The 17,467-nt window shown below is 41.6% G+C and overlaps 1 protein-coding gene across 1 annotated transcript in view; it reads right to left on the reverse strand.

Annotated features, from left to right (window-relative positions):
* The window catches only part of unc5ca (unc-5 netrin receptor Ca), a 215,972-nt gene that overhangs the window by 75,655 nt on the left and 122,850 nt on the right, over positions 1–17,467 (reverse strand). The window contains exons 3-4 of the mRNA XM_078284992.1: positions 16,572–16,715; positions 2,525–2,628 (exon numbers count right to left, since the gene is read on the reverse strand). Coding sequence (XP_078141118.1) covers positions 2,525–2,628; positions 16,572–16,715 — 248 coding nt within the window. The remainder of the gene's footprint in view (positions 1–2,524; positions 2,629–16,571; positions 16,716–17,467) is intronic.

A 17,467-nucleotide genomic window follows, 5' to 3' on the forward strand; every position in this document is an offset into this window, starting at 1 on the left:
ACACTGGGAAAATAGCTCTGCGTAAGTCTGTGTGTGTGTGTGTGTGTGTGTGTGTGTATGCCCTTGTGGTGTGTCTGCACACGTTTGTGTGTGCGTGCATGAACATGTTGGTGTGTGTGCATGTGTGTATTCAAACAGGTGTCATAAAATAAAATGCAGTAAGAAAGTAGATGAGGCAGCAGTAATCATGACACATTAGTGTGAAGATTTGTCTCCCAGATGGGTGGATGTGTGTGTGTGTGTGTGTGTGTGTGTGTTTGTGTGTGTGTGTGAAAGTCTCTGAAGTTCTTCCTGTTAAACTGAAGTCACAAATCGACCAATTTATTTGCTTGATTTCCCTCAGAAGAAGCATAGGAGATTTCCTAAAATAGAAGTGAAAGACACAACTGCCAGGCTATCAGTTCTGATGTGAAAGTGTGTGTGTGTGAGAGAGAGAGAGCGAGAGAGAGAGAGAGAGAGAGAGAGAGGGAGAGAGAGGGAGAGGGGGAGAAGAGCAGAACAATATTTCATTATTCAGTACCATCTCTTCTTTCTCTCATTCTTTCTCTCTTTCTGCCCCATCTTTATCTCTTTGTATGATGGTCCGTCTGAGCCCGTCCCCCTTCTCTCTCTTTCCACCTCTCTCCTTCAGTTTCTCTCCCCCTCTCTCTCTTTCTCAGGGGAGCTGTGTACTTAGGCACAGTTAAAAACGACTATCAAGCCCTAAGGAGCGAAACCTGATTCACAGTCTCCTTATCCGGTAGTGCAGCCTTCACAAAGTGCTGTGCTGCTCTTCCCCAGTGACCAACAAAATGAAATTATGTCTTTTTATCCATTCAGGTGGGAACAAAGCCAGATGAAACCAAGAAGGTAAAGAACAATCTGAATTGTAGATGATGTTATTCGCTGTAGTTAAAGCCTTTTGGGAATGGACGTGACATTGTGTGGCACTTCCAAAGTGGATGTTTACTGTATTACGCGTTTGATGAGTGAATAAAATGTTAATGTAATGACACAGTACCAGAGGCATACAGCCTTACATTACATAAAGCGAGGTAATGTGTTGTGAAAGTTCAAGCGTGACGGTGTTTATCAAAATTGGATATATTCATGTATAGATATACAGTATATTTATATATGCGGGGAGTTTGCTGGTTCAAATCTCCTCTTGGAATGGCAAGGAATATCTGAGGAGACAAAGCCAGCAAGAGGTGCTCTCCCCTCCAACAATGACAACCATTGCAAAAGTGTCCTTGAGCAAGGCACTAAACACCCAACTGCTCCAGTAGAGCTGCTCCTCAAATGGCCAAAAGACTGATTGTACTGGGCAGCTCATATGAGCAATTGGAAGGAGTTATGAAAAAGCAAGCAAGTGTGCTCAGTCATTCGTTTTCTTTTCTTCAACTACAGCCGCATTCAGCACAGTCAAGCTTTAAGTATTCAGTGATAGGTATTCATGTGTTGACATTGAAAAGGAACGCAGTAGTGTTTTCTTTTTGAAGGAGAGTGGGCAATCCACTTTCACCAATTGTCTTCATTCGTTTCTGCAACAAGCGCAGGTGAATACAGCGAGCAAAGAGAAAGGTGGGACAACACTGCATGAGCCGGGAATAAAAACCTCTGCAGTCGCTGAGTTTTTTCATGTAGCTTGTGCTGCAACTCAAATTGGCTCTCTGGAGACATTTAAGTCTAAGTTTAAACTTTGGATCCTTGGATCGGTGTTACCTTGTTGCAGCAGAGCTTTCAAGCAACTGTCACTCAAAACAGGATTCAGGCTATTCCCCCCGATCTCCCTTTATGACAATTAAACAAGAATGCTATTGCACAATGCACAACAAAACCATATTTCTAAACACATTTTAGAGATACCCGTCATGACTGCAGACAAGCGTGGGATCCGATTATGCTAACCTTCAAATTGTTAAAGCTTCGTTTCCCACATTATTGTCCTTGTTTGTAAAAAGCAGAGGTAATATAATTTGTCACTTTGATCGCATTACATTCATAGATGATTAATTAACAAGTCAAAATTCCATAGTTACTAATTGAACATTTCGGATCTTTCCAGTTCTTATGGGTGTTTTCAGTTATTTGTGACGTGCACTGGTTGTGAACTATTCAATCTTGTGATGTTTGCTTGCTTTAGTCATAATAGTGGTTAAAACTGGCCATTTAACAAAAGATTTACATTTATACCCAGCACACCCTCCAATCAGCGTTTGACTGCAGAAACTGCAGGGAGACTGCAGAAGAGAATGTGTGCCGATCAAACCACACCGCTCCGCTGTCTATCATTCACAGTTCCAGGCAATTTCAAAAAGTGTCACATCTTTAATAACTGAGCATTCTGTGGCGCTTTCAAGTTATTTCCACTTGATCATTTCCATTTTTACACTAACGTTTGTGCATCCTCTTTCTTTATTCTTTTCCTTACTCTGTCGCCTCCGTCACTCCCTCACTCCGTCTTAGTAATCTTCTCCCTCTTTGTCTCACATCTTGCTTTTTATTCATCTCAGGTAGAGGTTAACGATAGTGCTGAACGTACCTCAGCAGCCGGTATGCCCTCCGGAGGGCGACACTGTAACAGCACTTCTTGCTCCAGAGACACTTCCTTTCCCAGGGGTTCCTGTTCAAACGACTTCTTCAGGTCTGGGGAAGAGAGACAAAGACAGGCAGGAGGTTTAATGATTTATAACGGACAGATTATTATGCGCACCGCACACTGCGTGACAAATTTTGCAATTTTGGCAGGTTTTGCAGTTGGAGGTTTTGCGTTTGATTTTGCATTTGATGACCTCCATAACTTAGATCCCTCTTTAATAAATACAGTTGGTCAAGTAATCATTGGCAAAATGGAAAAGCCACAAGTGTAAAATGAGACGAGAGAACAAGTAATAAATCAGAGAATATGATGAGTGCAATATGTTTGACTGATTCCTATATGCTTCCTATATTTCAACACACGCCCCACCTCGTCCTGTCATCAGAACAACAAAGAAGTGTATTCTCGGGGGAAATAAGCAACCTTTGTGAATATTGGTATTAATTTGTTCCCTTTCTGAGCAGGATGACACTGGAAAATATTACACTGCGACAACGACATCAACAATAATATATAAAGGAAGAAACAATCCCAGGGAAACCGGAGGTGTGTGGGTGGCCATTTTGGAGAGAACACCCTGTGATTCTGCATTTAGGGAGGCCATTTTGGGGACGGCGCCCTGTCATTGTGCGTTAAAGTGTGCTTTGGGCTCTGTCCGCATGATTCAGCGCTCATTTCCGAGGTGACAATGACACAGTAATTATGGAGTTGGTGGTTAAACTCAGTCATGCATATACTGGCTTCTCCCACTCTCCTGTCAGTTCAGAAACGTACACAACAAGGAAAAACACTTAGCTGTATATTCTTAACTGGTAACTAATGCACACGCACACAACCACAGAAGCCACTAGTTCAAGCAGTGAGAATGCTTTTGCTGGTTCATACACTAAATATAGATTGCTTTGTTGCATGCTTGTCTCTCAATCACTGTGCCCAAAATTTGTACCTTCCTCTCACTCTAGATAGACTTTGCCAGAGATCTGAGAACTCAAGCCGGCCAAAGACAATAAATGATTCACACTAATGGTCCACATGCTGTGATAAATGACAGCATTACAAAGCAGGAAGGAATGCACTGCTATTTCTTTCACAGAACATTTCAGAGAGGGGAATGGTTCAGCTGTTTTCATTTTGGGGGAAAAAAAAAAGAGATCCATCCATGCCCGCAGTAGCTGACTTGAAGACAATTAGCCAGCCGTTTGGATAAGAATAGGAGAGGAGAGGAGGGTGAAAGAGAGGGGGATAGAGACAGGCCAGTAAAGGGAATATAAAACCCTGAATCTCTCTCTATCTTTGTTTCTGTCTCTCTGATCTGCCAGCCACCATCTCCATGCAATCCTCTGCAGACAGAATATTATTCACTGAGAGACTTCAGGGGAGGCAATGGCTCCTCAGCTGTCTATGTTAAGGTTTTATGTTAAGGTTTTTTTTTTTCTGAAATGTTCTATATCATTCTGTCTTTCACTCTCAACCTTTCTCGTTGTCTATCTCGATTAATTCCATCTATTAATTCATTGTTTTTTCACCCCCCTTCCTTATAAAACCATCCATATATATATATATATATATATACACATGTATCCTTGTAATGGCAGCTGAGCTCAACAGATGTTAAAACAATTAGCATGCTACAGAAAAGGCCATAAAACAAACTGGAACCTGAGAGGGGTGGTAGTGTTGCGGGACTTAGCAGGTGACTTTATTTATGGAGCTGATCAGAGGTTCTGATGGATTTCTAAAAAAGAGCATATGCAGGGAGTGAAGGGGAGAGAGTTTTTTTTTTTTTTTCAATCTTCTGAGTGTAAATAAACCCAAGGGTTTGGAATCAGATTTCTCCAAACTACCAGAGGTAAATACACCAATACCAAGAAGGTGTGGATAGAATGACCTGCAAACTGCCCTTTCTATCCATTCAGATTCTGTATCACACATTTGGAGTGTGTTTGCAAGATTAAATCTGCAGCTGTAGAGTATTGGGAGGCAGAGAGAAGAAAACTGACCGCAAACTCTCCACACACACACACACTCACTCTCTGTCACACACACACCTGAACACACAAGTAAATATAAGCTCAGATGTAGATATACATACAGTAACACACATTTGGTGGGTGGTGAGCAAAACTCAATTGGAGGATTCATCTGTGTATGTCTGTAAGTGTGTGTGCACATGACTTTGTGTACTCATGTGCATGTGCATGTGTATGGCCATGCATGTGTGTGTGTGTATTTCTGTATATAGAAACACAGTGATTTGAGCGATAGAGCTGCAACTGGCTGAGTTAGTGGCAGACATCATAAAACTAACTAGTGTGACCAAGTAGGGATGATGGATCGTGCTGCTACCTCACACTGACTACACACCTGAAGAAGCACACTGTATCTGCTGCTGCTAATTCTGACTTAAGAACACAGTAATATATGCAAACACTCACTGAGACTGAATATGTTGCATCTAAAATAGTATTTCATAAAACTTTCTTAGATAGCAGAGCTAAAGCTCGGCTTCTGAGTGAAGAAAAATACCTTCTTTATGGCTTGTGAGCTGTGTTTAATAAATTGTATTGCAAGTTATATGTATCAAATGTATTCAATGTGGTGTTGTTGAATTGATCAGTTGATTGAGTTGAAAGATTACCATGTTTAGATACACTTTGCATAATAGTATTTGTCCCTAACTGACTGACTGACTGACTGACTCCCCATTTTTGAAACATGCATGCATGACTTTCCCATACATGCTAGGCTCATCTGTGGCGCATCACCACAATATCGGCACATTAGCCACAAAATCAAAAGTTGGTCGATGTATAGAAATTGATCTAAATCGCTCTCTATGCGCCTAATGTGTGCATCACATCATGTCTGTCATTTGGCGATGCAGACCGGTAGTCCAATCAGACAGATGAAAGTGAAACTTAAAATTCCACAATTTCATCCAAACTCACCTGTGTTACTAATAGGATTTGTAAACAGTAACACTTCTTAATCAGAGATGTGTCAAACTGATCAACGCTCAGACAGAGTTTTATGAGTGCAGTGCAAAGACTGGCATATCATCCCTGTTTACCGTTGGATTCCACTGGACACTGCTGTCACAGTAGGTAAGGACAAGTAATTAATCCTATTGAAATTAAAATGTTTCAGTTCCTGACAGACAGTGTTCTCCACAGGTTGCTTGCCTATGCCTAGTTTAACTTGTTTTCACCGCGTCTTCTCTCTCAGCAAACAATAGTTGCAACAGCATGCATGTCCTACCAAAATGTAACATTGCTGTTTACACACGTCACTGGTTGTGGCAACCACTGGAGTCCAAAACACCAGACACAAGGTTTTTTCTGCCTCTGTTTGGTGAGGAATGCTGCTGACTTGGCAGACTGGGGTGGCTGCCAGTTCCTTGATGCATATGGAAGTCATTTAAACATTAGTAAGTTAATGGTCTGGCGTGTTTCAAAGTGATATCCAGAAGCTAATGCACTGTTGACATAGTAGCAATAGCGGCAGTATTTTACTGATTCCATCTTTGGGACATTTCTACTCGATCTGTCTCACAGATTTGTTAAAAAAAACAAAACTTTTTCACTTTGTAGAGTTTTTGAAGGGTGGCTGCAGCAATGACAGAGTATCCTCTATCTTCTGTCCTCTATAGTTTTCTAAAACATACAGAGACTCTCATAGGAGGGCAGTGTGTGTGTGTGTGTGTGTGTATGTGTGTGTGTGTGTGTTGCCCCTGTGTCCTTTTACTCTCCCAGTTCCCAAGTGTACTCTTAATCACCTTATCCGTCAACTGCAGTATACATGCTCGCACACACACACACACACACACACATTAGATGGACCGTTTTTTAATACTGAACCTGTTGACTCAAAGTCACTCTCTGGGTATTACATCAGTATAGTTTCCTTACAGTAGCTAACTGAGACAGAGAAGGTGGCAGAGCAAAGCAGAGAGGAGAGACAAGGAGACAGTGAGGGAGAGGAGGGAGAGGGGAGGAGAAGGGGAAGGTAGAATTTGGGACAGTGAATGGGGGGGCTGAAAGATGAGAGGGAGAAAGGGAGAAGAGGAGGGAGGGAGATGTTGGCAGCACACAGCAAGAACACCATACTTTCTCTTAATACCAAAACCACCTGCTTGGTCTTTACCTGTCAAAGTCTTTTTTATATCCACCTAGCTCTGTATATCAAACCATCCAATAAAAGCACTTGCTCTGACTTGTCAGTGAGTCTAACTTATATCATCTCTATTTATCTACCGTAGCTCTTTCCCATCCAACTAGCAATCCATCAAACCTCCCAGCCATCAATCTGCCTTTGATTGCCGTCTCCTTTATCAAGCTACCAATCTTATTCAAAAAGACAAGGAGAAGGACAAAATGTGTCTGGTTTACCAAAGCATTTAAATCTTGAATCCAGCCTATAAAACAGAATTCACACATCACTGTTGTCCTGCGAAAACCATGTAACTCCAATTTTGGTGATTATCGTGTTTTCACTTCAGTTGAAAGATGACATGCTCTTCAGAGGGTTGGGAAAATCAAACCAAAAGAAAACCCACAGAATAAAGTCAAAAATGCATTGTGATCAAGCTAAAACAAGGCTATTTTTCTTCAGTTCCTGAAAAGTTGACATTTTGGAGATACGGGGTGTTCACCTCACAGCGACAACATGCTAGTCTTTTCATTTCGGATAGTTAGTTAAATTGCGAACAGGAATCACTCTCTCCCAAAGGCATAAAATTAGAGATCCATGCCTTTAATATCGTCATTCTTTCTGTTTTCTGGAGACGCACCACCGACAAAGCCTTCCGGATCGCCAAACATTACATTCTCCAGAACGACTTCCCCTCCCAAATGGTTTAGATAAAAGATTTAATTGTGCTCAATATGAATCTACTCATTATCAGATTCTGTATGTGAAGCTATATTGCTTATGAGAGTGATTTGAGGACACTGAGTATTGCCGAGGCTGAATGATAACTTCATAATGCAGTCAATCCCTGTGGGGGCTGACAGCCTGAACAGAGCATGATGGTTCATTATGGGAGTAATCACCCAAAGCTTTAGCCCTAAATCCACCACATGGCTACCCACACACACACACACAAACACAGAGAGGCACACATACATGGATAGATACAGAGAGAGATAGAGAGAGACAGAGAGAGAGAGATACAGACACAGACAGAAAAACACACAGACAGGAGATAGAGAGACAAACAAGCAGGCAGGCACACACACACACACACACATACACACACAAACAGAGATAGGAAGATAGACACTCTCAGACAGACAGACAAACACACACACACGTAACCGTGAATGCAAAAAAAAACAACCCAAAAAAACACAATTGCAGACACAGAGAGAGAATGAGAAAGTGACTGAGGGCGGAGACACACTTCTCTCATGCCAACCAATTCTAGGAACAATTTCCTGGTCTTAATTAGTAAGGGAGATGGTGAAATGAGGAGTTGGCTGTGAGAGTTGATTTCCATAAAGATTGAGAATGAAATTAAAGGAGATTAAAGCAAACTGCTCGAGGGATGAACAGAAAACACACACACACACACGCACACGCACACACACACTGCTCAGTTTAGGGGACTACGACAGAGACAATTTAGCCAGTTTGGCAGCCAGAATGTGTGTGTGTGTGTGTTTGTGTGTGTTTGTTTTAGAGAGAGAGAGAGAGAATGCGACATTGTGTTCCGAGTGTGTGTTTATGTCAATGGAAGGTGTGTGCGTGTGTGTGTGTGTGTGTGTGTGTGCATATGTGCCCAAGGGAAATATGAGCACAGTAGAAGAGGGACAGCTGTGTCATAACAATTCAAATGACCCCACTTCACTCCCAAACTGCACATCGTATTGTCGAGCATCATAAATATAACAAAAAAACAAAGACAAATTCACCAAAGAACTTTTTAGAACAAAAGGGGGATTGAAAAGTACACCTGGAACATTTGCAAAGTGTTCTTCAGTGTGAATTCCACGCTAAAATGAAATAAATAATGTAACAAGGCGGTGTAAGCATCTATTCAGAATGACCTTTTCTTTGCATAAACTCCTCCATCTTCCTCTTTCTCCCTCTCAGCCCACTGTTGTCGCCTCCTCCTCTCACTCCGCCTCCTTCCCTTTCTGTCTAAAACGACTTCTTCCACTGCTCAACTAAAACTGTTTTTATGTTTGCGGTTAGTTTGTTGCCTCAGGCACCTCTACATAAGCACATTTCAGAGCAATTATCCAAAATGGGTGTCTCTGCCTGCATGCTACCCATGCCAAATCATAACGGTTTCCCCTGGTGGAACTGCTCAGGCAATAAAGAGCAAACTGAGATGCTTGGGAAGAAAATAGCACGGAAAGTACTCTCCTTTAGTCTCAGGAAGAATAATTTGGACATCCAATTTCCTACATGACGGTATGCAATGGAAACGATCAGGCTTCTGGCTCGGAAAAAACACAATGATATAAATGATAAAGCACACAAGAGGCTAAGGTAATATCTAATAAACAACATAAGGAAAACAAAAACTTTAAATATAGACAGGTTTCTAATGAAAGGAAAGTACATTGGTGTAAAACAGAAAACAGTAAAACTGTAAACAATTTAAAACAGAAAAAACAGCAGCTGTGGCAGGAAAGTATGGCATAATGATGTATTTAAATTGCATGGCTTTCTGCTTGTATTCCTTGAGTCATTAGTTGTTGTGAGAGGTTATTGAAGGAGACTGACTCAAATAATTATAGATACTCAAATGTATATACAATGGTTGTGAGGTGGGCACTTGAATTCCTAATTGCATATCAACGCCATTCCCATAATCACAGTAAACAATGCACAGGCATTGTTGCTGCAATATTTGTCGCATTTGCCAATAACTATCCCTGCTGAAGGCAACACTGCCCATCATGCCCATTGCCTCAAAGTATATATATATATCTATATATAGATATATATATAGATATATATATATACACAGGTTTAGTATCATATCAGCCAAAGTTTAGGAATTATATAGATGTTTATTTGTGTAGTTTAATTCCTATATATATACAAATAATATATAGCTTGATGACCATGCATTTTGAGTTCATCCACTCGGTTTTGAAAGGGTTTCATAAGGACCATGGGATCCTTTAGTTGAAGTTAAAACCTGAAAATCACCATAATATGACATGCAAGGTTTTCCCATTACAACTGTGATATATCATAAGACCATATATTAGTATTAGTGCTGTAATACTGTATGGCTGGGAGCTTCATCGATCATTGGGCAGTCATACGTCCTAGAATGCCTGTCCTAAAAAGCTCCAAAGCATCAAAAGCTGAAGAAATGAAGATCGACTGTGACCTTGAGTGTCACAGTCATTTTCTCTGTGGTTATATAGGGAGTAATTTTTTCTAAGTGACTTTGGAGAGTCTCTTTCCACTTCTACCGGTCCATTCACTGAACTCTCCACCCTGTCATTTCAACACTTCACAACCTGTGATCAGTCCTAGACATCAGACAAGGTCTTTCAGTCAAGTTTTGCACGAGTAAACAACATGGCCCCGGTACTGCGGAGCCTGACAGTTACTCTAGATAGTTTGTCAGATTTGGACCCAAAATGAGTTGTGGGCCTTGCAGTAGGTCTGCAAACAAAAGTAGAACTATTTTTGAATGAGCTTGGTCCCTAGTCTCTCACTTTAGATCCTCAGTTTAGAAGAAGTTTCTCATTTTGATCCTGAGTGAAAACAGATTAAAAAAAAGAGTAAAAATTATAACAGTAGAAATAAAACAACATTTTTAAAGTTAGAAATATTCCACTGAAAGAAAAAAAAAAACCTTGCTGCAACAGAAACCGAGCTCTGCATGTCATTGATGCCTATAGACTATTTTATAAAACACCTACTATTCGTGTTGTTTGATATATTGCTTTTGTTATGTCAATATGGAAAACCTTTTGATGCAATGTGGATAGAAAATAGTGCTTTAACAAAGACAGGGCTTTAAGAAAGAGCCAAAATCTCTGACGATAACATCGGTGCTGTAAAGTCGCCTAACAACAAGAAAAGATCAGAAAAGATCTAAGAAGGTTTGTCTGATAACAGCCAAATCGCTCATGGAGAACCATGTTTTTTAAATAACTTAATGATATAATTGTACAATAAATATGTATGTGGTTTGATACATTTAAGACATGTAATATTATTATTAGGCTTTGACTTCAGAAAGTGACTTCAGATTTGGCAGACCAATTCAACACTGTGGCTTACCACTTCAACACTTCAGAGTAGGTTGGAGCAGTGCTTGACATCTGGGGAAAAGCTCGGTGGCTTGCAGGAGTGGTGAGACATCATAACCACACTCACACACTCACACAACCCCACACACACTTGCACATACTGCACGTGCATGCACACACACACACACACAAACCCAGAGATCTTCTCCAGCTGCTCATTGTAAAAATGTTTACTTAATGTTGGTGACCAAAATGAAGTCTCTTCGAAAGCTAGAAACCAAAGAGACAAGACTGTCTGGCCGATGTCATCAAGAGAAAAGCACTGGAGCTTCTCTGCTGACTGTGAATGGGAAACAGAGATACTGATGAGGGTGCGTTTACAGGGATGCAGGGACACTTTCTGGCTCATAACTGGTCCCCATTGCACATGTATTAATTAAACTGCTGAGCAGGTAATTTCATGCCACAAGGGTTGGGCTGACCCACTGCTGTTGAGACCGATTATGGGGTTAGAAATGACTGGGTGTAACGCAAGCAGCCAAAACCACGGGTGAATTTTGAAGCCAATACGGAAGTTGCGGCAGCGGCAATTCCTCTAACGTCCGCTACAGGCTGGCTCCAAATCCAACTCCATGCAAGTCAATGGGACCACGGCCAAAGTTCTCGCTAAAATTATAAAATCAATATAGTTTTTCTACAAGAGTTTATGGTCTCAGTTCTTCTAATGCGTGTCCTTATGACGTTTTTCCAAATAATTGTTAATTTCCTAGTGATTGACAGGTCGGCAATTACGGGCCAATAGTAGGCGGAGCTGCGGCACTGTGGACGACCCTCGGCTTCGCTCTGGCTGCAAAAAATATCAACATGGTGGCGACCGTAAACCCAATCTCCAGGCTTCAAAACGGCCCTTCAGAAGCCAATGGGTGACGTCACACTCACTAAGTCCTTCTTTTTTTACAGTCTATGGTGTAACGTTGTGAACTAGGTATAAGCCTACGTTAGTGTCGATGAGCGTAGTTCTAATCAGTGTTGAGAGGGGGTGTGGAGGGGCGTGGCTCAGGGACACCAGAACTTAATGTTGAGCATTGTTGAGGCGTTGTGGGCCTGATTGATCTGTGATGGAGGGTTCCCACTAGATCCCCCCAAATGACATACCCGCTCACAGCCACCCCTATTTCCTTAACATAAGCTATATTTCTATATACATGGTCATCCAAAAATGGCACAAGGGATAGTTAAATCAGATCCTGTGTATTGGTAAATGTCTGTAATCATCCGAATAGCATACATCAATTCTGAAATGCTGGACTTTCGCATCAAAAAAAAAGCAGAAGAAATTGAGAAACACTGAGACATTTTCCAATTGACACACAAGTGGCTGCCTGCGTTGCTCTGTCCCTGAATGTCTGGACTCCTGATTGCTATGCACACACACGTCTCAGTGGAAGGTGGCAGAACAAATTGCCATCGTCTGAAATTTGTGTGTGTGTGTGTATGTGAGAGAGAGAGAGCGCGAATGCACGCATGTGTGTGTGTATGTGTGTGTGTGACCTTGACATATTGCTAATCCATTGAAGGAGAAAGACTTGACCTGATTGCTGCAGGGCCAAAGAGCATGACTGACACTGCATGAGCATTTGTGTGTATGCGTGTGTATGTGTGTCTGCCCCTGCTCCTGTCTACGTGCCTGCAACGCTGTGCATGACTAAGTGAGTGAGTGTGTGCGTATGCGTGTGTGTGCGTGTGTGTGTGTGTGATGTGTGTCACCTGCTTTATAAACAATTGAATCAAGGTGCCTGCACCATCCATAACTCACACTTTAAGTGCCCTGCTCCACAAGACCAACAAATCACTTGCACATTTAATATATCTGATTGTGTGTGTATGGGCATGCTTGTGTTTCCAGGCACTTTTACAGCCTAGACATTGATTGCCATTATCCAACTACAAACTGCATATTTACTTATTGCCTCAAAGTGTTAATTCTACAGTTATTAAAACAGCCTGAAGATGCCAGAGAATGGAAAAGAGAGAGAGGCAGACACAGAGAGAGAGAGAGAATATGAGAGAGAGACAGACAGAGAACAATAGAGCATAGGCAAAATGATAGAGAACAAGAAGAGGAAGAGACGACGAATGGGAAAATAAGAAAATGAGTGGGAAGAGGAGATGGGAGGAGAGAAATGCTGAATTGCTCTTGCTCGGTGCGGTAGAAAAGACACTTTGCTCAGCAAGCTCTAGCTGCCAGGAAGCATTTTAATCACAACAGTAGATACAAATAGGAGCCGAAAGGAGGGCAGGTCAGGAGGTTGGGTCGATTTGAAGTAAAAGGTTATCGCAAGGGGGGCTGAGCGTAATCAGATCTGGTTAAGGGCAAAATCACTGTTGTAACAGAGAGATAGAGAGAGAAAGTGAAGGACAGAGAGAGTGCCAAAGTCAGTAGAAAAAAAGACACCACAGTGGAAAAGAGAGAGAGATTTGCAAGGGGAGTGAGAGAAACACAAAGTTGAAAAAAAGACTGGAGAGAATGAGAGAATAGAAAGAGGATTTCTATCATATTTCCCCTCAGTGTGACTCCTTGATATCTATTGGCCTTTCCAGCCCTCTCACAGGCATCTTCCATCAGGATCCATCCTTCCACTCCCAGCAGGAGTCTTACGTGCATAAAATTCTCTATGTGTAGAAGGTGATATAGAAAATATATGGGATAGACTGCATGTCAGTTTGCCTTTGATTCAGTGACTGCAATGAGGACATTGGCAGCCGTCTTATGAATACTCGGCAGAGTCCCAAACATAAGATATATTTTGTTTTCCAACAGGCCAGTCATAGAATAGAAAAGAATAGTTTAATTTTGAAATACTGTATATTAATTCCAGGAATAAACCAAACCCCCCCCCCCCCCCCCCGCTGCTGTGGGGAATTGCAAAGTGCCTTATCGCAAAACCTCCTTTGGACAAACAGCTTTCTCTGTACAGGGGGTTAAAATATGGAGTTCATCACCCACACATCTCAAAAATGATAATAGTTGGGATCACTTTAAATACAAATTGAAACAGTTTTTGAAGAGCAACCAGTCATGCAGTCATGGGTGACCTCTCTCTCTCTCTCTCTCTCTCTCCCTCTCTCTCTCTGTGTCTCCCTCTCTCTCTCTCTCTTTCTCTGTTTCCTTTTCCTTTTTTGTTTTTTGTGAATATCTGTAAATATCTGTTCTCACGTTGACAACGTCCTTTTGTGTGTGTATTCTATAATTATATCTGTTGTATTCTATATCTGTTTTTAACAAAAAGTTTTTAACAAAAGCCCATCTAGGGACAAACACTGCAAATTAGCTTAGGGTATAAATGTTATGATATGCGACATCAGACTATTTTTTTTTTTTTTTTAAGTTCTATGTCTATGTGTCTGTCCCTATTCGAATAAAATGAAATGAAATGAAAAATGAGTGAGTTAGGACTGTGATATATGGGATTACCTGCTGCCAGCTAGTGTTACCTAATGATCTGGTAGGGATGAATCAGATGGGCTGACACATGCACACACACACACATGCATGCACACACACACTCAGTGGACCAAGAGTGGTCAAGAAGGTAAGTCAATGACCAGTGTGACCTACTGTGTGTGCATTTCTGTGCTGTGGGTGTCTACATTGGTGCATCAGCCTCTGTATGTCTCCAATCAGTGCGTACGTACACTTGTACGCATCTGTCTCCCAGCATGCATCCCCCCTAATCCAAGCCAAAAACAGCACATTACCCAGCTTTCATTGCACCCCAAGGAGGGCCCTTTCCATCCGAGAATGTTATTAGCGGAGCTTAGAGGGATATTTCTGACTGTGTCACTAACTCTCTGCTGACAGACGGACAAACATCCTCACACAGCACTACAGCTTCTGAATGAGCCAATGTAGAGAGAGGAACGATGCTCTGCTCTATTACACTGAGCTCAAAAAGTCTGGCCAGTTGCAATCAATGATCCAACTGAGTTCTGCTGTCGTTTACAGTCTGTTTTGGAGTCCAGTTGTTTTTTTTTTGCTTGTTATCTTGGTTTTATCGAGTTTGTTGTTGATTTGTTCTTTTATTTGTTTTGAGGTGTGATGCTGTGTAAGCCCCTTGGGGTTCGATATCTCACCTGTACACATCAGTAATTTCCATCTCCTGTGTTTTCATAATTACATTTTCACAGCTTTCAACCAATTTGTTCTGTTTAATCACTGTCTGTTCAACTAAACAAAAATGATGTCATCTCTGCTAACGTCCTTTTAAACATATAAGATGGAAATAAAATAAATAAATAAATAAATAAAGCCCTGCAAAAGTGAGGAGGCAAGAAATATTTACGGCCAAATAAAATAACCTGAAGTCAAAAATGAGAGACCCCAAAATGGATTTCCTTCAGCGACGCCAATAAGACCAACCTGGGAAAAAGAGCCTGCCACGGAGCATGTCTGCTAGAGTGATACTGTCTGCTAGAGTCATACAGCACTATTTCATATGTGGATGTCTGTGGTTTGTGAATTTTGGACACACTCTATCAGAGGCCCCAGTTGTCCCATTGAGAGTTCACTCAACCAGAGCTACACTGTAGGTAAGATGGGTAAACTAGGGAGGCGGAGTCGATTATTTAGCGTTAGTTCTTTTCTGGCTGACCTTTCCATAACCTGAGCACTCAGACAAGTCCCAGTTGTCTTATATGGCTGAATTGACCGGAGCAATGATGCTTGGGAAACTACTGTTGTGGGTTCAAATCTCAGGCAAGAGATTTGAAGGGACAATCCATTCTGTTATATGAGGCTTATGTGGAAAGAACAAACAAGGCTTTGTTTTAGGTGATTTCTATCACACATCTGAACTCCCTTGCTACGTAGTTGCTGCAGAGCTGTCGAGCCACCATCGCTCAAATAGGATTCAGCCTGTTTCCCCGAACTATGGCTGGGGTATCACAATCCTAGAGTGATTTTCCCACTCGATCACTGTGTACGCAGTGTTACACGGTACATTGTCTGCTAGGGTAATTTTGGGTCTGGTCTGTTCTGTGCTCTTTGAGTGACCTTATAATCAGACTCCCAGTTGTCTTATTAAATTCTTCACCAGACCATAACAGGAAGCTACTGATGGTAGACTAAGGTTATAGTCCCCCATCATGCATCACTCAATGTTGAAAGCTCTATCCCTGCATAGGAGTCTTTCTCTCTGGTTGATACTGTACGACTACTATATGCCTTTCACACTGAAAGATAGCCAAATAGATACAAAACTAGCTCTTTGGAAGGTAAGAACTACTGCAAAATAATGTACAATGGATGACACATCTTATTAATTCAATAAGTTAAACTGGGTAATAGGCTGTATGATGTGGGAAGGTAAGTTCAACTGAAAGCCTACACTAGATTTCCTCACTGCAGGAGTGGATTTTGTGTTTGTCAGCCTTTCTCTCCTTCTAAACTCTGCTGTCTTTCACATAAAGCTCTCTTCATGGGACTGGACCCAGCAGGGTGGAGGTGCTGACAGTGTGTGTGTATGTGTGTGTGCGTGTGTGTGTGTGTGTGTGTGTGTGTGTGTGTGTGTGTGTTTGCTATGTGTTTGTGTTGCTGCCGCTGTGTGTCTTTGCATGTTGAGCATGCATACTCATAATATGAATATATGTGCAGGAACTCACCTGTTTACTCATATACTGTATATTATGCATTCGCGTATATTTGTATGTTTGTTTGCCCACATTTATCCCTTGAATGCATGCTCAGCTGTGTTGTTTGTACTCACATGCGATGCGGACGTGCGCCTTGCGGCTCTTGGTGGTTCCAGCGGAGCTCCAGGCTACACACTGACACCAGTAATCTTCTGGACCAAACAGCTCCTCCACCTGCTGCCGTGTAATTTCTATACTGGCTTCTCTCACCACCAGACCTGTGGAAAGGAAAGGCAGAACGTAAGAGTGTGTGACATAGTGTGTGTGTGTGTGTGTGTGTGTGTGTGTGTGTGTGTGCATGTTTTGGTGTATGGCTTCCCTCACCACCAGACATGTAAAGGAAAGGCAGAAGTTAAAGGATAAGGCCGGTGTTTTTTAATGCATTGCTTACCGTCAACAAATCCTATGAAAATAACAAAATCAACAATGTGTTTGCTCTACTCCCGTTACTTTCTGACTTCCCACGTACCGTTTTTAGCCGTCAACCCGGAATTCATTGGCTCCAATTGTAAGCTAAAAACCTTGAAATACAGCTCACAAAGACATAGTTTCAATTTTAAAAATCGCTAACTGTTACCATGAAAAGTCAGGCTGTTATAGTTATTACCAAATCAAATTCAAATGGGAATAAATTCTTCATTACGCCGGGGACTATTTTCGGTGCTACAGAACTACTTTACTGAGATCGCAAAGTGTTTACAGCCGGCTTATTAAGTTGTTTGAGGAGGCATCGCGTGCATCGCGATGATGAAATATGTTGCCCAGAGCAACGGCATGGCTCTGTGACATGTTTTTAACCGTTTTTTTAATACAATGGAGTTCTATGGCTGCTGGGACATGGCTTCATTGGGCACCGGCTACATGGACGAGATTTGCTGGCAAAACAAAATCATTGCCGATTTTGTTATTTTCACAGGATTTGTTGACGGTAAGCAATGCATTAAAAAACACCAGCCTTATCCTTTAAGTG

Source organism: Centroberyx gerrardi, chromosome 8, assembly GCF_048128805.1.
Source record: "Centroberyx gerrardi isolate f3 chromosome 8, fCenGer3.hap1.cur.20231027, whole genome shotgun sequence".
Classification (NCBI taxonomy): domain Eukaryota; kingdom Metazoa; phylum Chordata; class Actinopteri; order Beryciformes; family Berycidae; genus Centroberyx; species Centroberyx gerrardi.